Genomic DNA, 21,612 nt, shown 5'->3' on the forward strand with positions numbered 1-21,612 from the left:
GTGCTGTTTCCTGGGGCCCCGGCCGGCACACCCCGGCTGGCTGTCTTAGCGCCCAGAGCCATGAGTAGGGACTGACCATGTGGGGCTCCTCAGCCCATGCTTGGAACTAGAGAACCTCCAAGGACTCCTCCCTGTCCCATGCCCTTGGGCCCCACATGCCCCCCAACCAGACACACATACTCACCGTGAAGCACTGCTCTGGCCGCATTGTTTCCAGAAGGTCCCCAGAGACAGGGGAGGGGTGGGTCCCTTCCATCCCCAGCAGGTTTGCCCGTCTCTTCCCAGGGCACTCTGGAGCAGAGAGAACCCCCATGCTGTCTTCTGGGAAACATTAATTGGCGGGAGAAAAATCCTAGTCTCCTTCTGTTTCCCATCAACTTGGCAATTAAGTACTGGTGTTCATAAATTTGAACTTGCCAAATTAATATCTGAACTTGGTTGTGCTGACCCTTTTAAGTTAGGTTTTTTTAAAAAAAAATAAGTCACCAGTTTTGAAGGACTATCCTTTTTTTAGACCATGTACAAGGAATCTATCATCTGCAAATAATTAGACAGTGGGAATTATATTGTATTGCTAATGAGCAGATGTGCATACTGATAGTGGGGAACAGCTGCACAAATATAAAATGCAAAAACGACCCAAACCCAGCATTATGAATTCTGAAAGGGGTTGCATTCTTTTAGGAATTTCAGAAGCCGAGAAAAATGAAACAAAGAATTTAACTGATATTTTTCTTTATTAATTGTTCTTTCAGTCCTACTTTTCCTTGCATAACATTATCATACATGTATATTGCATCTTTGCTGTTTGCAGAAGTGTTATTTGCACTTTCAAACCCCTCTCATATAAGGCTGCAGAGCTTATAGTTAACATCTTTCCTTTGCCTTTCTCATGTCATTAGGGTTTTGTGGCTCCAAACTGAATGAAAGACTTACCGGGGGTCTTTTCTGGGCTGAGCATGGTACTTAGCTGCTTACGTGTACATAATCCCATTTGATCTTTAAAGTAACCTGTGAACCTTAGACCCTTTTTACAGATAAACAAACAGGCCCAGAGATGTGAAGTGACTTGGCACAAGCCAGTTAGTACATTATGTCACAGAGCTGGAATTTGGACCTAAGGGCTCAGTTCTAAGCCTGTGTTCTTCCATTGCGTGGCACACGACCCCACGTTATTATACAACGCTATTAGCGTGCAGAAAACATGACCCACCGCAGCTGGAAACAGCAGCACATTATCCAGTGATCTTGAACCCCTTGTGGTGTTCATTATCCTTTTATAATCCTGTTAGGGATTTGCAAGATGAGGAATCAGGCTTTTGAAAACTTTCAGCCAGGAGGAATTTCACATATGTTAGATAGTAATGGTTAGGTCATTTAGAATTTGAATAAATTTCTTTGAAATGATATAAAAGTCAATAAAAAGACGTGAAGTCAGAAGAATTACTCTACTTCACATAAAAGAGTACTAAATTAGATAAGAGAAAAATCAGAGCTGATACATTGGCAGGAGCTAGAATTTCCAGGTTCCAGGAATGGCAGGCTAGGTTATTCAGACCAACTTTCTCACCGGGAGCAACTCAAAATGTTGCATAAAATATAAAAAAAAGTATTGAAATCATCATGTCAAAGAGCTGACAAAATTGTTGGGAATTACCAGGTTGAGATGGAAGGGAGCACAGTAAACCAGACAGGTACGCAGAGGATTAGTGATACCTTTGTTATGAGCAAATTTGCAAATCCCAGAAAATATGAGTTTTGAGAGGCTGATGAAGGCTATAGAGAGCGTGACTGACACAATTAGAGCACTTGACCTGATGGACGTAGAGAACACTGTCCCCTACACCTGGGAGGGCACGTCCTTCTCAGTTGCACACGGAACATACACTAGGCCGTGAAAGGCTCAGTATGTTTCAAAGGGATTAAAATCATGTAGATCATGTTTCTCTCATCACAATGCAATTATGCTAGAAATCAGTAGCAAAAAGATATCTAGAAAATCCCCTTATGTTAGAAAATTTAAAAATTTCTAAGTATCCTATTTATCAAAGATAAATCATGATGGGAATTAGGAAATATTTGGAATCAAATGATAATTAAAATACTGCACATCCAAACTCGTAAGGCATATATAGCTAACTCAGTTCTTAGAGGGAAGCACAGAGCCTTCCATTCATATGTGAGATGAGAAGAAAGGCCAGGCCAAGCATCCGTCTCAGGAACGTAGAAAGTCAGCAACAAAATAAACCCAAGCAGTGTAGAATAAGGAAATAATAAAGAGAAGATATAAAAGAAATGGGAAGCAAACATGCAGTAGAAAGGATCAAAAAAAGCCAAGAGTTGATCTTTCAATATGGCCATAAAATTGATAAAACTTTGGGAAATTGATCAAGGAAAAGGTGAGAAGGTACAAATGTCCAATTTCAGGAATACAAAATGGGATGTCACTACAGATGCAGGAGACTTTACAGATACTAGGAGGGCATTATAAGTAACTTTATGTCAATAAATTTGAAAAGTTAGATAAAGAAATTCTTTAAAAATATAGCTTAGGAAAACTAAATAGACTGTGATCATTAAAGAAATTGAATCACCATTTAAAAAGCTTGTCATAAAGAAACCACTATGTTCAGATGGCTTCATCAGTGAGTTCTACCAACATTTAAGGAAGAAATAATTGCAACCTTCCATGTTGTATTCCAGAGATTAGAGAGAGATGCAGTTCATCTTATGATCCTTGCGTAATGTTGATACCAAAACTCGACGATGTAAGCAAAGAGAATTATAGGACAATCTTACTCATAACCGCATATGCAGAAATCAGAATTAGCAAACTGAATTTAATAGTACAGAAGAAGATAATACATCATGACCAATGTAGGTTCCTCCAAGGAATACAAGCTTGGTTTAGCAGTTCAGTATTAACTCATGTAATTAACCACTTTAGCAGATTTTAGAAAAACATATATGATTATTGAAATAGATGCAGAAAATATATTGAATGTAATTCAGTATTCATAAATGATAATAAAAAACACATTTAAAAGATGACTTTGTTAATTTGATAAAGAGTATCTGGCCGGGCATGGTGGCTCACGCCTGTAATCCTAGCTCTTTGGGAGGCCAAGGCGGGAGGATTGCTTGAGACCAGGAGTTCAAGACCAGTCTGAGCAAGAGCGAGACCCTGTCTCTACAAAAAATAGAAAAATTAGCCGGGTGCAATGGTGAATGCCTATAGTCCCAGCTACTCGGGAGGCTGAGGCAGGAGGATCGCTTGAGCCCAGGAGTTTGACATTGCAGTGAGCTATGATGAGGCCACTGCATTCCAGCTTGGGTGACAGAGTAAAGAGTATGTACAAAAGCCTACAGCAGGCGTCATACTTAATAGTGAAACATTGATACAACAATGTCACTAATCAGCATTGTATCGAGGGGTCCCAGCTCATGCAGGAAGTCAAGGAAAGAAGCAAGTGTGTAATGACTGAAAAACACGGCAGATGCCTATTCACCCCTCCCCAGCCAGACATTTCCCATCCTCCCTTGCAGTGGCCACATGACAGAGTTCCAGCCAATGGAACGAGGCAGAAATGACATATGCTGCTTCCCAAACCTGGCCCATAAAAACCTCCTGCATGATCTGTGAACTTTTCTCTTTACATTCAATCTGCTGCTAAATGTCAAAGCCAAGGGAAACCTTGGAAGCAACATGTTGGAGATGGTTAAGCCATTGTCAGCCTGAAGAGTTCACGAAGCAGAACTGTTACCAACTCCTTTTCGCTAATTGGACTCTGCATGATTAAGAAAGAAACTTATGTTAAGTTCAGTCACTGGAATCTCAGGGTTTATTTATTTACCAGGAATTGGTACCTTGAAGTCGAGTGCTACCAACAAAACTAAAAAAAACGTGGCATTGACTTAAGTGGTTGGGCAGCTGGAGGGTCCAATATTATGTCTTGGTTATGGTTTGTGAACACATCAATTTTCCCCAAATTGTTTTATAAATTCAGTGCAAACCCGGATGAAATCACAACAGTTATTTGTTGTTGTTGTTTCTGCTCTTTTTGTGTTCTTAACAACTAATTTTGACATTCATAAGGAAATGCAGAAGTCCGAGAACAGGAAAGATGCTGCTGCATAAGAACAAGAAGATGAGAGGAATTATTCTTGCAGATATCAAGAGTCATTTTAAAACTACAGCTATTAAGACAATGTGAATTTGATGTAGGGACAGATGCATGGACCAGTGCAATAGAACAGAGAACCCAGAAGCATACTCGTGTCTGGATATGACAGGTGATACAGTTGGCATTTCATAGTAGGGGGAAAAGAGTGACTTTTTCACCAATAGTGATAAGATGATATTCTTATAGTAAAAAATTTAATTGGATTTCTCCCTCACACCGTACACAAAAATCAATTCCAAGTAGATTAAAGACCTGAATGTGAAAGGCAAATGTGCAAAACTTTAAGTAGATAATATCATTATGACTTTAGGTTTGGGAAGAATTTCCTAAACAAGACACAAAAAACACTAATCCATAGAGGAAAAATATTTGATAAATTCAACTATATTAAACTCACAACTTTGGTTAATCAAAAAACATCATAAAGAAACTGCCAAGAACAAGAAGATTGTATTTGATAAAGGATTAGTATTCAGAATATTAAAAAAATATTAAAAATATATACGGTAGATTTCTTTTAGGAAAAAAAGACAAGCTGCTAATAGAAAAATGAGGAAAGTACTTGAATAACAGTGAAGAAACATGAAATGATAATGTCATTATTAATCAGGGCAAATGCAAATTTAGATCAAATGAGATTCTATTACATACCAAGCAGACTGACAAAAAGTAAAAAGTCTGACCGTAGCAGACTTTAACGAATTGGCAAACATTTAGAGCTCCAGAAACTCTTGTGCAGTGATGCGGGTTAGTAAATTGGTACAACTACTCTGGAAAAATGGGTCAGCGTGTCGTTAAGTTGAAGATATGCAAACCCTATAAGCCAACAGTTCTATTTCTGAGTATGTGCTCAAGAGAAACTCATGCATATGTGTAACAGAAAATATGTCAAGAATGTTCTTTGCATGCATTGAATGTTTCTTGCAGAACATTCTTGACATGTACTCTGTTACACATATGCATGCATGTATTCTGTTATGCATACATGTGTTTTGTTATGCGTAAGGTGGTGATGTTCACCAACAGGAGAACGTGTAAATACTTCATGGTTTATTCATGCAGTGAGATATTATAAAGCCGTGAAAATGAAGACAGTGGAAGGAGCTCATGAGCATGGTAGTAAGTGAAAGATTCAAACCACAGTATGATTTCACTTACATAAATTTCAAAAGCAGACCAAACTAAACTATGTTTTTTCAGGATGTGTCTGTGTGCTGAGGAAATTGTCAGAAAAACCAACTGGAGAGAGGGAGGGCATTGTCCTCTGTGAGGCCACACAGAAGGGGGGCTGGCAGCGCTCTGCTTCTCAGCATTGCTGATGGTCATATGAGTGTTCACTTTATATTAAATAATTATAATCACATTATATAATATGTTACCTATAACAAAGTAATACTAAAGTGGACACTTTAATAACTATGCATTTATGTTATATGTACTTTTGTACATTTATGTTTTATGTATTTTTCTGTAAGCAAATCTGGAACCTACAAAGGCATAATACGTTGATTGCTACTTTTGCTCATAATGTGACCAATATCCGTGATGAAGGACTAGCTCCATGCATGTGCACGCACACGTACCCTTCGTACTGATTCAAATGTACACATTTTGTAAATCTCATTTGCATGCCTGATGTTTTGTAGTGAGGAACTGTGGCTGACTCATTGCCGTAAAACTTTAAGAATCAGATTGAAAATGGTGACATAACAATTTGAATATTTTGAAAGTTTCCTTATACTTTCATTATTTGGCCAAACTTGGGAGTTTGGAGCATAAACAGATATAGAGTCCCAGAAGATATTCTAGGAGACATATAATAATTAAAGTATTTCCCCTTTGGCCAGTCATCAATAGAATTTCCCTTTTATACAAGCAAAATCCACACTAAGATAACTTTTTACCTTTTAGGAAGAAATCACCACCTCTTTTCAAAATAATTTATTTATGAGTATAGAAGTAATGCCTGCTCATTACTGAAAATCAAAACCTTTCTTTTTGTTTTTAGACACCGAGTGAATATTTGGCACCTCTATTAGATAGCAATATTCTTTTATCTCTCTTGAGATGCATCACATGAAAAAACTACAGAGAACACTGTGAGAATGATAGTGACGACAGGGTCTTTCCTTTTAGAAGAGAGCCACGTAATATCTTTCATAGTCCACTACATTTCACTTTTTTTTACTTAAATTACATATTATTTACAAATTGGAATAATATTGGGTAAGATCATGGACTTTGGAGTTCTGGTTCCAGATGCGACACTGGCCTTGTCCAGGCTCCTAACCTCTTTCTGAGTGTTAGTCTCGCTTTCTGGGAACTGGGTTTGATAGTCACACTCCAGGTACTTGCAGAATTGGGATAACATAAGTAAAGCCCAGTGCCTGGCACACGGTGTGGGCTCTAGGATCTTTGGCTGTTTTGATAACTTCTCTCCCTCCCTCCCTTCCGTCCTTTTGATGAAACAAGGGCTGTCCATTCATTTATTCAATGTTTTAAATTTAAAATGGGCCATCAGTTGAAACTGACAGAGTTGACTTTTCAGTGAGGTAAAGTAAGGTCATTCCATATTAATAAGGCTTGTCTCAAACACCTGAGGGAAGGGCCAGGTGCGCCAGGAAGGCTCACGTGGGCGGTAACAAGTGCCACCCGTCACTGTCAGGGATGCAGGCTCGTCTGCTGTGGGAGGTCGCAGGGCACCGCAGCGTCCTTTCCCTCGGGGACCCTATTTTCCAGCAGAAGGCAGGAGGCCTCCCCGCTGAGGCCATCATCCTGGACCACTGCCAGGTGCAGGTGGCCTTTTGCTGCAGCAGACTGTGGTTTGGGATCATTTTTTTTCTTAGCAACAGTCTGTAGAAGGTGGAGTTCATGCTGTTGGGAGCCACTCTATATTTGCAACCAGCGTGGATAGTCCTGCTAATGAGTCTGCTCCTTTGAAGTTCCCTAAAGTAGGGGTAGTAATTTCAGACCCTTAGGAATATGTCCCTACTTGCCCTGGTGTTCACTGTCAGCTGGTCACTCCTGGGACCCCACAAAGTGATCACCTAGCACCACCCCACAGCGTGAACTTTCCTTTAAAATCCCCGTGTTCGTGTCTCCAATCAGGATGGATAAACTCGTCCCCTGTGCTTCAGTATGGATTAAGCATTTCTCTGTTTTCTAGTGGTTTCTCCAGCTCTGCTGAGACGGACAGAAATCCTAGAGCACTCTCAGGGTGGTTTGTCCCTTTAAAATCTTCTTTGGAGAAGGTGGATGGAGAAATCTCAAACAGTTGGTAGATGCCAGGAGGTCAGTCCTCATGAAGAATGCCCCAAGGCCCAGTCCTCATTAATCAGTTTATAGAGTATTATGGGAGAATTTTAAGCACAAGATGTTGTTTCTGAGCCAGCAATTCTCCGTTCACCCCCCACAGCAAGCCCACTGCTTGCTTTCCTGGGACGTGCAAACAGCCAAACAGTGTCCATAATTTATCCTCTTAGTTTTTCCAAAGCCGAATGGAGGGCACAGTGAACTTTGCAGTATCTGTTGAGACTGTGTAGAAGAGAGTTCTGGGTCGTTGAAGATTGACTCGGCCAACGTTCTGCAGAATTCTGCAGCTCCCGCGAGTCTGATCTTTCCATGCATCTCTGGGCCCAGGTGTGACTTGTCAAGTGTGGCCTCACGCTCAAGTGACCAGCTTCGTGTCCCACCAGACCCCTTGCGGGACCCGGTCCTGCCTCTCCGCAGTCCTCAGAACATGCCAAGCTCGTTCCTATTTCCCCGCACCTCACACGCCACATCCAGGAGCCCTTGGTCCCATTGTCTTCCATTGTTTTGCTGTAACTATTTGTGCACCAATTTGGAAAGGAGAAAGCGCGCTGGTGTCAGGTGGATTGAGGTTTAAATCATAGGACGGCCATTTACCCTCTGTGTGACCTCACTTAATGTCAGGTGGCAGGTCACTTAATGTCTCTGATCCATAATTTCCTTTTGGTCCAAGAGGGCTATGACTGTCTCCGTTGCAGGACTCACGTGAGGACTAAATAAGGAGTGACGCCCAGGACCTAGCACAGCCGAGTGCAGTGTCGAGCTCCCGCCCTCCCTCGTCCGGGTTATTTCTGGAGATCAAGGATTGTGACCTAATTCTTCTGTGGCCTCCACAGTGTTGAGTACACAGTTGGCACTGGATGAGTTCTTCTTACTGGAGAGAATATATTTGTTTGCAGAAGAAGGAAAGACATCTTGGGGTTATTCTGTCTCTCGATGACATTTTTCTGTCCTTTCTCAAAATATAATTTTGGCTAATTTTGCCCTTTGCAGAACAGCCTCATAAAGCCCATTTAAGTCAATTTATGGCAGTCGAGTATTCCGTTTGTTTCTTGATTCAGGGAGGAGACAAACAGGGCCGCGTCTTGTTTTTGCAGCAGCTCCTCGATGCTGGTTTTCTGTCCGGGTTTTACCCTGTGGAGCACCCAGGCGTTTTTCCCGGTGAACCGTCTTTCTCATCCGGGCTTCAGGCTCGCTGCTGAAGTGCTCGTGTTCCTGAGAAGCGGGGCCGCCGGGCTCTGACACAGCTGCCGCCCCCGTTGCAGCTGCTCTTGCAAGCAGTTCCAGCGCCTCCCCCGTCCCAGCAGGCATCGCGCTGTTCCCTGGTCCTACCTGTGTTCTGCCTCCTGACGGGCATCTCTCCCCTCAGTGCCCACCTGCTGCTCCTCCAGGACAAGAGCTGCAGCCTCGATAGAGCCTTCCAGAACTGGGCCCCTTCCCCCACTGGTCACCTGAACTTACCCACTCCCCTCTTTGACCTAATACCTGGTTATCTTACTGGTCTCTGTTTCCCCTTACTGTACTTGGAGGGTGACGGGTTGAAAAATGATCCTGTGTCTCTGTGTCTTGTTTCTAAATCCCTGGACATGGTCCATTTGACCACGACACGGGGACCTACAGGGGCTCCACGGTAAGGCTGCGGCCGTTTCACTGTGCAGACTCGCTCGCTCGCTCAGAAATGGAACGCCACCCACACTTGAGCCGCTGGGACAGGTGGACAGTGCGCTGTGCTGCCGTACGCCCCAGGTTTCCCTTTGACCAGGTGGACGACCCCAGTCGCAGGTGTAGGACTCCCGCATGCCAGGCACTGTGCCAGGCGCTTATACACATTATCCCATTTCGCCATCGTCCACACAGGGTGTTGCATTAGGATCCAAGGAAATGATACGCATTGCAGTATGTCCCATGTGATAGCTGGAGTGGGTTCTTAAATATTTGCATATAAAGATACATATTTATAGAGCATCTAGTATGATCCATTGATTTATCCAATGATAAACTGACCTAAGTTCAAAGATGTTTGTTATAATTAAAACAGGCAAATCAAAACAGATACATTCCACGCTTGTTTAAAGAAGGCCATGTCGAGATAAAATTAAAACAAGCCCTTAGCTGCACGTCAGTCCTAAAGACCAGACAAGAAAAGCGTCAGAACCCACCTCGGCATCTTGCCCAGGTGGGCCTGGCACTGTCGCCCGGGGACCCCGGTAATCTCTCTGTTTCCCGCTCTCCCAGGCATGCGCCAGGGCAACGACCACGGCACGCAGTACCGCTCAGCCATCTACGCGACCTCGGCCCAGCAGATGGAGGTGGCCCTGCGGTCCCGGGACGACTACCAGAAGGTAGGGGCCGCCGTGACTCGGGCCTCGTCCCGACTTCACCGGGGAGCCTGGTTCCTTTTACCTCGCGTTGTGTTCTGTTTGCTCAACTGTTAGAAATTTCTCTTGGCCTCTTGGAGTAGACAGAAGACCCACTGTGCCTGATCGACGTGCTACGTGCGATTTTAAGAGCAGGCCCCTGTGCGTTTCTCTTTAAAATCAGCTTATCCATTTGAATATGTCACTTGTGAAAATACAGTCTCTGTCCCTGTCTCTCTCTCTCTGAATCTCTCTCTTTTCTTCTTCTCTCTGGATTAGTTTGCTCGGGCCACCAAGACAAAACACCCCAGGCTGGGCAGTTTACTGTCTCTCAGGTCTGGAGGCTGAAGTCCAAGATCAAGGTGTGGGCAGGGCTGGCTCCGTCGTAGGCTGTGTGGGAAGGGTCTGCCCCAGGCCTCTCTCCGCGGCTGTCCGTGGCCGTCTGCTCCCTGTGCCTGTTCACATCATCTTCCCTTTCTGTGTGTCTGTTTCTGTGTCCCAATCTCTCCAGTCACATTATTCGATCAGGGCTAACTCTAATCCAATCTGTGAAGCCCCATCTCCAAGTCAGGTCACCTTCCAAAGAGTTAGGACCCGACATATCTTTTTGTGGGGGTCAAAATTCAACCACAATCCTCGCCCTCTTGCCAGTAGCAGTAAATTGAATTATAATAAAAATACGTCTCAGAGATGTATACATCATATCACAAAATAATTATTTTCACTATTAACTTTTATTGAAATTTTAAAACCTCCCTTAACAGAGATTTAGTTCTTTTAAAAAGAACTTGATGTTGCTTTCGTTTTTGGATTGTGGTAATGCGTACATTTTAATCATCATTATATTTTCTGATGTGGATTCACTCCTGACTGTAGAGCTAGCAGCTACTAGAATGCTGATCTGGTCTAGAATGATGCAAAAAGTCTAGCACGCCGCAGCCCCAGGAATGTGTGGCTTCTCCACTCGTTCCATGTGGGGGCAGAGAGGTGGCATCTGGGGCAGAGGTGTGTCCACCAGTGAGCAAGTAGCAGGACTCGGCTCATGGTCACTTCAACTCTGAAGGGCTGAGAGGGTCGAGGGAGGTGCTGATGGAGCCTGTTGGTGTGATGTCTGCTTGGCTGGTGTGTAGTCTCCTGTCCTTGAGTATGGGCTGGATTTAGTGACTCACTTCTGATGAATGACAGAGTGATGGGATGTCACTCTAGATTAGGCTAATAAAAGATTGTGGCTCCCACGTGGGTATCTTTCTCTCTCTCTCTCTCTCTCTCTCTCTCTCTCTCTCTCTTTCTGGGATCACTTGTCCTAGGGGAAGCCAGCTGCCACGTCATGAGACAGCCCCGTGTAAAGGCTCATGTGGCAAGGGGCGAAGGCCTGCCAAGAACCACGTGGGCGGGCATGGAAGCCCCCCAACCCCAGTCCAGCCTTCAGATGGGACCACAGCCCTGGCTGACAGTTTGATCAAAGCCTCATGGAAGACCTTGAGCCAGAGGCACCCAGCTAAGCTGTGCCACAGATACCACGAGATAATAAATGTGTGTTCTTTTAAGCTGCTAAATTTTGGAGTAATTTGAATATACTCTTATTTCCGTTCTTGAAAGCTTTTACCTTTAAATTATCCTTTCTCTTACCCCTTTCATCCTGGCTTTTTGACAGTGGTGGGCTTATCTGGGCACTGGTGGTGGTGGTTACACATGTAGCCTCTGGCATCAAATTGTCTCGATTCTCATGTCATCTGTGTAACTTATCTTCAGGTGCCTGACGCTTAGAAAGCCACCTGTCTTATTGAACTCAAGTAAATCTATGAGGATGAGGGGGGCCCCATTATCCCCATTTTTCCAATGCTCAGAGACATAGGGCAACAGCCGTAGAATAGCTGGCATTAAAGAGAAGACAGACTGGACACAGAGAGATGAGTGGGCAGCTGCCACGGGACTCTAGGCCAGAAACGATGGGAGCTTTGCCTGGGATGGTACAAGTGTGCCTGGGATGAAGGGATGCATAGGAAGCGTAACGGATGGAACTTGGAACCTCATGGGAGGTGGACCATCAATGAGAGGGATGGGTCCGGGGTGACCTACAGGTTTCTGGCTGGTGACTTTCTTTACCAAGGTGTAGAGGAGCACAGGCAGATGTGTGGGGAAGGTAAGTTTTGGAAATGGAGTTTGAGGATGATATGGGCATCCACGTGGCTGTTGGGAGGAGACACAGGCTGTTCCTGCCTCGTTGGGACTGTTCACTGGGTTAATATTCAGGAAGCACAGGGCCTAGCATATAGTAAGTGCCCGATAAACAGGAGCCCTTACTCTCATTGGGAGTGGCCAACTTATACTGAGTCAGTGCAACCCCAGTTACTGAGAAGATCACTTGGGAGAAGTGGCGAGATGAGAGGAGAAGGCTTGGTACCTGAGGATCACTTACGGTTGAGAGATGGGTAGAGGAACCCACACCAGGCAAGACGCCACACGGGGCCCCGTAAAGGACCCACCCCAACCAAGAACTTAAAAAGGAGTTCGATTTGGTTTCATCCCAGTATGTTTAATTATAAAGGCAATGTTTGTAATTCATGCTAGAAGTCCCGTCTGATCGATGCTATCTATAAAGCGCCTAATGCAATGACTCGTAATCCCCCAGGGCACCAACAGTAATGCTGAGCAGCTCTGGAAGCATGTTAACCTCCCTCTACAATATCTTGAAACCAGATGCTATCCTGGTGTTCACAGGGGAGGCTTCAAGTTCAAAAGGGCATGGCCTTCCCCGTGACGACTGAGAGGCCTGCTTAGCCCTCGTCTTCCAGTTTCCATCCCAGTACCGTTTCTGCCTTTGGCTTGGAACAGAACCCATGTTGGTTTTAGATAACCGATATCCATAGGAGATAAAACTTAGGTACTAGATAATTAATTAATTAGCTGCTTTAATCATTTCTCCATTATTTTAGATTTTTGAAATGTTAATCTTACATTCTAGATAGTTCTAACAAAATGCTTTTTGGGTATTCTATACCTAAGCATATGAGAATTAAATACGTATATACATACATCTATTTTTTTATTGGCTTTTAAAAGTAGGATATTTATTTTTTTTTCATAAAGATTGGGGATTCCTATGCCTCCAACATCCAGATATACATTGCTGTTCACATAACCACATACAGCTACTTTATCACCAGCTCAGAGAACAAATACTGTCCCATCTCTTTTATGGTATCACATAAATAAAACCGGCCCTCGATTCCACCGGGAGATGAGTTGAAGTCGGGTGTTTCTGTCCCAGCTAATTGACTGAAACCCAGAGAGCCAAGACTCTAGGCCGGCACTTCCCGCACCGCTCGCCCTCCGCCAGGGTAGCAGTGGTCTCCTCTGGCCACATGTGGCTACTGAGCACTCGAAATATGAGCCTGTATGATGGAGGAAGAGAATATTTTATTTTAATTAATTTAAATTGACATTTGAATAGCCACATGTGGCTAGTGGCTTCCCTATCAGATAGCACAGCGGTTCCTTGGGGGCGATTGTGGGTGTGTGCGCCGCACCGTGGGGGCTGGGGCACATCATCCTGGCTTCCTGGGCCTCCACCCTCGCCGTGGCTTATCGCAAGGGCAGGGGACGGCCATGGAGCACGGTCCCCGTGCCCATCGGAGGTGCTGCAGCAGGAACTGCTCCCTCTTTTCCCTTTCTGGACAAGTCATTTCCTTCTCAAGAACCAAAGCGTCTCATTGTGTACCCCATCCTGGTGAGCAGGAGGGCTCACCCGGCCCTGTGCACAGCAGGTGACCCGTGGTTTTTATCTTAGCCTGGGCCCCACAGACAGCAGAGCCCGAGCCGAAAGCTTGTGTGTGGGGACGCACGGGGGCGCGTGGTGCCAGGGAGCAGGAGTAAGGAAGGGGCAGGGGGAGTGGGAGAAAAGGAGGAGGACCCAGTACGAGGTGGCCTCTGCTACCAGTAACAAGTTGTTGGAGCCTTATGACACGACCTGTCACCCCAGGGACAAGGAGGCATTTTGCCCTTGGATGTCGTCTGGGCTCTGGGTTGCACACGTGCAGGCTCCGGGGACCGTGTGCCGGGCAGGACAAGGGACGCACGTGGTGTGAGTGTGGGCCGAGGCGCTGGAGGTGGGCGTGAGAGCCCGCACGGCCCTGGGCCCTGCGCTGGGGCTGGCGTCCGCGGCAGGTGAGGCCACGAGGATTGGAGGTGGCGTGTGGGTGCTGGCTGCGGTGCGGCTGTGTGAACGCTGCTGCCACCACTGTCCCCAAGGCGTCCTTCCCAGCCCCAGTCCAGGGAAGGCAGCTGACAGCAGTGGCTCAAGGATGATTTGCCACAATCAGGTGACTCTCTGGCACCTTTTAGAGCAGAGAAAGAAAAACACAAGTTTGATTTCCGGCAGGGCATCCTGCTACAATCATATAGTGATATAATATGTAGTTTATATAACATGTTTGTATATATGGTGTGTATATATATAATAATGGTAATAATAATGGAACAACAATAACAGTACCGAGTACTTATTACATGCTAATTACTGTTTTAAGCATTTTACTGATAAAATTAGTAAATCTTTGACTATGTTTATATCCATACATAGCTATAATAGGTATGTTTAGATATAGGTGTGTATCTCTCTGTGTCTTTATATAAAATTGTATGCATTCATGTATTTCTGAGGCCTTTGTTTTAGTTTTAAAACAGGTATGAATTTCTAACCGTTCATTCAATTGGTATTATTGATAATACACACACATGCACACATAAGAAATCAATAATTTGCTATGCCCTCAAGAGGTGATATTATCAGATTTTATACCATAAAGAAGTTGATCTGTGCTTTTACATTAACCTTAAAAAGTAATGTGGGGCTGGGTGCGGTGGCTCACATCTGTAATCACAGCACTTTGGGAGGCTGAGGCAGGAGAATCACTTGAGGCCAGGAGTTTGAGACCAGCCTGGGCAACACAGCAAGACCCCGTCTCTAAAAAAAAAAATTTTAAACAATTAGCTGGGCATGATGACACGCACCTGTAGTCCCAACTACTTGGGAGACTGAGGCAGGAGTATCCCTTCAGCCCAGGAGTTGGAGGCAGCAGTGAGCTATGATGATGTCACTGTATTCCAGCCTGCGTGATAGAGCAAGACCCTACCTTTAATGGAAAAAAAAAAAAAAAAAGGTAATATGGTTTCTACTAGAGTCTACAAAATAAGGGGAGATTCAGATCTCACCAATTCCTTTAACCACTGATGGAAGGAGAGTGGGGAGCTGAGGAGGTGACCCTGGAAACTGTTCTCCAGTGTTTTATATCTAGGGTGACCTTGAACAAACTCCTGAAACAACAGAGGTGTTTAATCTAGGGAGAGTCATTTTTAACACTACCGGATTAGGGTCTAGAACTCTGTAATCTCATCAAAAACATTCAGTTTTATTTCTAAAAGCAGAGAAATTCTGCAGATGGCTCATTCCGTTTTATTTATACTGCTTTCCGCTTTAAAGGTCTAGCCCTGTCCCTCCATTCTGGGAATTTGTCTTGTTTGAGCCCTGGTGGGACCCCAGGAACTAACTATAACATTGACTAGGTTACTAATTTAATAGTCTTCACTAGTTCGCCCCCAGTGACCCCCTAGTAACCGGCTTCTTCAGCAACTTCTTTATGTGTGAAGTTCAGAGTGACAGGATTGCTTACCACAGAGCAGCCATTTGAACATAAAATTAGCTGATTTTATCACAGGGACCAATTGTTGAGCTAATTAGATGTGCAGTACTGCTGAGGAGCCAGAAACCAAAAGTGATTTTCCATGGAAACTGTGGTTTTCTGCAAAGTTGGCTGGGCGGTGGATAGCAGGCTCAACCAGGACTGCAGGGAGGGACGACTGGCTAAAGAAGTTTGCGAACTTCTCATCAGTACAGAGGGGCAGCAAGGCCCTGAGAAGGATCCAGGCTCACAGAGTGAAACTTGAACTTCACACTGAGCTTGCTGACCTTGAAAGTGCTGGATTCTGCTCACAGATGTTTGACAGCTGCTTCGTGTCTTTGGTGAGCCGAGGACGTCACATCAGATGTGGCGGGGGGTGGTATTCTCACCTTTCAAGGAAAAGACTTCCTAATCTTTTCTTACCCTCTCATTTAAAAAAAAAAAAAATCCCCAAAGAGTTTCATGGTGGAATTATTTGCTTATAGCATTAATGGGAAGAGATAATCTAATGTATTATTAATTGTTTTTGTATTATCACACGCGGACAATTTACCTCCCAAGTGAACCTGCCCTGACAAACATTTTCTAATATCACAAACTGAACATGGTCTCTGGTAGGGGTTGGGCATGGTTCACATGTGATTGGAATTGAATCTTTTGATCATGACAAATTATGTTTCTTGAAATTTGAAAGGCAGCCACATGACCTAGCTCCTTCTCCCAACTCCTCAAACTTTTTGAATAGCATGCACAACATCTCTGGGTATTTCTTCCATTAACAAGAGAGAAGAAAAGCAGTGTTTTCTTTTGTATACATTTTACAATATGTTAAGTTCTAATAAGAATTAAACCTTTCTAGGACCAATGCTAAATGACTCACTATGTTGCAAACCTGTCTCTGTCAGTCTCTCAGTTTTTATTCATCCATCCATATCTTCAATGTGTAGCTATAATCTTTAAATATTTGCCATAATTTTATCTTAAATTTCAACAATCTGGTGTATTATCCATCACCTATGTGTTTGTCTATACTCAATACAGTGTCATTTTAAGGAAAAGTGCCCAAAGTGAAAGGCAAACAACAGTATGTGATGATTAGGTTATAGCTAGCAATTTTTAGAAGAAAGGTTCATCTTTGATTATTTAATTTTCTTCACACTTCGATTGCAGATATTCAGTGACTCCCCATGTCATGCTCTCCAGTGAAGCCCTGGAAAGTTGTGGTTTGACCTCTGTGTGTGTGTGAGAGAGAGAGAGAGGGAGAGAGAGCAGTTGTCATTACCAAATATCCTACTTAGCTGTGCTATCAATTAATTTTCTGCTTCTTTTCTCTATCATCAAAGTTTAAATGCCACCTCTATGTCAGTGACACTCAAATTTATGGTCCAGGTCTACCCTCTGGGCTGCAGATCTCCATATGGGACTACCTACTTGTCATCTCTACCTACTCATCAACACGGCGTTTCCTAACCCGAAGGCTTGATCCGCAGTCCCATGCACAAGCCCCGCCCGTTGATGGCTTTTCCAGTCACCATCGTTGGACTTGCTCAAGCAAGACCCTCAGAAGTCACCCCTGGTTCATCCCTCCCCCTCGCCTCCCACCTCCAGTCAATCAGATTAGCAGATTCTCCCTCCAGAACATAGCTCTGATGCACCTTCTTCTCTCATTTTCACAGTCACCGTCGTAGTTTAAGCCACCGCTATCTGCTCCCAGACCACCGGACTTTCTGCCTCTCCACGCCTCCGACCACCCACACAGGGCATCTGGGGGAGCTTCATATGTATGACTCTGATCATTCCCCTTCCCATGTCAAAGTCTTCTGTGATTCCCTCCTCTATTTGGAATGAAACTTGAACTCCTTAGCGTGGTCTACCAGGTCCCGCAGGGTCATTTCGCCATCTTCCCACGAGACACCTGTAACTTCTGGTCATAATGTCTAATTCTTGCCCAAAGCTCATAACCTTTTAATAAAGCTCAAGAACTTCTAGAGCTTCTCTTTGAACCACAGGCATTCAATATTGTACTGCCATGAACATTAAAAGGAATGGTCTTCTAGTTCTGTGTATTTCACACTTGATTCCTATGCAGAATCCTCACTCTTGCCACAGAGACTGAGCCCAGAGGCTGTGGAGCTGCTGCCTGGTCTAGGGTACTGGCATGAACTAGGGTACTAGGAGGCATGAACTCCCCCATTAGCCACAGTGCTCTTGACCCCAAAGCCTCTCTTGCACACTCTCTTGACACAGAAATTGCTAATAGTACAATCATTCAACAATATTTAGTAAGATTAAGTCAGTGGTTGGTACATGAAACTGTCTTCCTTTCTGTAATTTGCCAAATCTCTGACTTTTCATCCCCGCATTAATATCCTGTGGCTGCTATAACCAATCACCACGAACCTGGTGACTTAAAACAAGAGGAATCTATTCTTTCATGGTCCTGGAGGCCAGAGGTCCAGAATCAGTTTCACTGGGTCAAAATCAAGGTGCCACCTGGGCTGTGCCCCCCAGGAGCTCTAGGGAGAATCTTTTCCTTGCCTCTTGTGGCTTCTAGCGGGTACCACCCTCCAAGGCCTGTGGCCACAGCACTCCAGCCCCTGCCTCTGTGGCCACACGGCTGCCACCTCTTCTGTGCATCTGGTCTCTTTCTGCCTCTCTCTTAGAAGGACAGTTGCGATTGCATTTCGGGCCCTCCCCCAAGTGATCCAGAATAATCTCCCCATCTCAAGATTTTTAATTTAATCACGTCTGCAAATTCTTTGCCATGTAAAGGAACATTCACAGATTTTGGGGATTGGGACAGGGCCATCTGGTGGGCCCTGAACCCCAGGGTCCCCAGGGCCACACACAGACCACTCTCTCATTTCCCACAGAACTTGGAATTTGATTTCCTCTCTCTTGGGGTCTTTATCTAGTTTTGAAGAGAGGTGAAAATTTGCAAAAGTTTATTGCCTTTCAAATATCACTGCCTTCAAAAAAGCCCCAACTTTATCCCCCGATTACTTCAGAAACAAAATGGCATACCGAAAATGACAACAGAAGAGAAGTCCTAAGAGCTAGAAGGACGTTTGGGAGACGGGGAAAGGAAACAACTGTGTATATGTGTGTGTGTATAAGCAAAATATCTTTTGGACGGTTGACAAGAGCGTTCTAGGACTCTCTTAGTCACTATCTTTGAGCCCCGACGTAATCTCTCTGATCCTCATTTTTAAATTATCTTAGTGTGGACAATGAAATTTCCCAATAGATTTGTTATAAGAATTAAAAGAAATACCCGGACATACACAGGAATACATATAAATATACATCCACACGCTGGCATGCATTAATTGAAGCTGAGCCCCTTCAGTTTTATGATCCAGAAAATAGCTTTAATTATGCCAGCCCAACTGAGGGAAATTAAATATATTCCACGAACATCCAGCCATGCTATAACCATCATAATATAACTGGCCCTGAGAATCCCCCACTGGGAGGTACAAACAAGATCCTTTGTGTTTTAAGTGTCTATCAGCTGAAAATGTCCTTTTCTCCTTACTCTCCCCCAATTTCCTCAGTAAATTAATAAATTAATTACCTTATCAAATATCAAATATCAAATATTAATTATGTCCCGATTCTTTGCCAGACTCACGTAACAGTTGTTTTCAACAAAGCTATCTCAGGAAAGATCTTGTTGAGGTCTGTTGTAATAAACTGTCCCAAATATAGTCACAAAAGCTCCCATGTGACAAATGTTCTTTCCTGTACAGAATTTCCTAGGAACGATTCTGATGTTTTCTGCATTAAGTAAGCTTTTGGGGGACTCCCATTCACCTTGGTGTCCCCAGTGCCTGGCACTGTGCTTGGCACTTAGCAGATCGTCAGCAAATATTTGCTGACCCGAACTGAGGAGCTGTAGCACAGAAAGAAGCCAATCTCGTTGCCCCTTGTTACAGACTATTTGTGTCCCCACCCCCTAAATTCATATGTCGTGGCCTTCATGCCCAGTGCGGTGGTGTTTGCAGATGGGTCTTTGGGGGGTAATTAGGGTTAGATGAGGTCGGGAGGCCGGAGCCCCTGAGAGGGGATGAATGTTCTTCTAAGAAGAGATGCCAGAGAGTAGGCTCTCATGCTCCCTCTTGCTCTCTGTCTTGCTGCTCAGAGAAGCCACGTGAGCACACACCTAGCCTACGAGCCAAGAGAAGAGGCCCCAGAATGAAACCTACCTTGTCCACACCTTGTTCGAGGACTTCCCGGCCTCCACAACTGTAAGAAATAGATGTCTATTACTGAAGCCACCTAGTCAGTGGCATTTTGTTATGGCAGCCCGAGCTGACCAGACAGCCTTGTTTTGTGCGCTCAGCTCCACAGAGGGGCCCTGGAGGAGAACAGCTGGCCAGGGCCCTGGCTTTGCCTTCACTGACCATGACCTTGGACAAGTCTCTGTAGCTCTTTTGTAAAATGGGGAAAATAAGAGCAGTGACCTTTTCATACATCTTGACAGTTTTCAGCGCTTTCTCCCATATGCAGAGTGACCTTCAAGGAGGGAAGGGCAGGATCTGTTCTCCTACCTGCTTGTGAGGAAACTGAAGCTCACAGGTGTTCATTCACGTTCCCAGGATGACCCCCTAGTAAATTTAGCGAGTTCGAGTCATTCGACTCTGAATTCCATAAGCTTTTCACCCACACTGTGTGGAAGGACTTGGTTGTCTGTCAAGCAGTTTACAAATATGCTCATCCCTGGGTATCCGAGGGGACTGCCTCCAGGACCCCCTGCAGATACCAAAGCCCACCGGTGCTCCAGTCCCTGATATAAAATGGCATTTACATACAACCTGCGCACAACCTCCCTGTACTTTAAATCATCTCTAGATTACTTATAATACCTAATACAATATAAATGCTATGTAAACAGTCATACTGTATTTTTTAAAAACTTGTGTTATTTTTATTGCTGTATTTTTTTATGTATCTATAATATTTTTGATCTGAGCTTGGCTGAATCTGCAGATGCAGAACCAAGGACACAGAGGGTCGCCTGTGTCAGGGCTTAAGGGGGTGACTCCAGAGATAAGGCTGCCTACAAGGACTTCACGCTGTTTTCCACAGGTCCCCAAATTCCCGACCATTGTTAAAATATAGGATCAGCCAATCTTCTTTTCTGTTGTGAACTGAGAGCATGTCAGGATTATTTCTGTTTCTTTGTTCCCAGGGAAATGGGTAGGTTGCATGCTGGAAGTATATCTTCTTAGCCTATTGTGTGCTCTATGCTGCAATGCTCAAAACCGGTCGAAGCAGCAAAAGACTCCCATTTCCACCAGCACTGAAAAATCATTTATTTGCATTGGAAGACCCTGACTAAACATGGGTAAATGTCAGTTGATATTTTCTGATTTGGGGATTAGACAGCTCTTCATCTTTAAAAAAGAAAAATTATTTGCGCTATTGTTTAAAGCATGAAGTTATGATTTAAAATGCCCATGGAAAACACCCTGAATAATTCATTCACTTACCTTGGTCAAAGAGAAAAATCCCCCTTTGTGTGCCCAGCAATAGAGATAAAATTCCTCTTAGACCCTGCCTGTAGCTTTGAGGTTATAATTATGGGTATTATTATGAACTCTAAATAAGAACTTGGGGAATAAATATTTTAGAAGCGCCCATTTCAGGGAGGCAGGCATCTATGTTTCTATGTATGCAGCCATACAGACAGCTAGATCTTTCGCCGTAATGGTTTAGTTGCATCTCAGTGATTATTTTCATTTCCACTTATTACTGTGTGTTAGCCTTCCTGCGTATGAGTACAGATTGCCCTTTCTTGCACTGTATTTAGAAATCTCTGTATTACCCTTGGGCATTTGTTCATTTATAGGGGGTGGGGAAAGGAAAAGCTTGTAATAATGGCCTTTACATATTAAACTGTGTGCGCCCACATTCCAGCCCAAATGAAAAATCTGGTTTGTGTTACTGCCCTCTGGTGGCCCAAGGCCTTTGCTGCAGTGGCAGGGAGGTGTGTCCCCGGGTGGTGGCAGCGGTCGGTCAGGGGCAGTGCAGACCCCACATCGGTCTTTTATTCATGTTCACTGTTTTCCATTGAAG

General features: G+C 44.2%; 1 protein-coding gene across 2 annotated transcripts in view; it reads left to right on the forward strand.

The window, feature by feature from the left end:
• The window catches only part of MSRA (methionine sulfoxide reductase A), a 273,018-nt gene that overhangs the window by 183,287 nt on the left and 68,119 nt on the right, over positions 1-21,612 (forward strand). For both annotated transcript variants that reach the window (XM_045535587.1, XM_045535588.1), the window contains one exon: positions 9,729-9,835. In XM_045535587.1, the coding sequence (XP_045391543.1) occupies positions 9,729-9,835 (107 nt within the window). The remainder of the gene's footprint in view (positions 1-9,728; positions 9,836-21,612) is intronic.

The sequence above is a fragment of the Lemur catta genome, chromosome 22 (genome assembly GCF_020740605.2).
Source record: "Lemur catta isolate mLemCat1 chromosome 22, mLemCat1.pri, whole genome shotgun sequence".
NCBI classification, from domain to species: Eukaryota; Metazoa; Chordata; class Mammalia; order Primates; family Lemuridae; genus Lemur; species Lemur catta.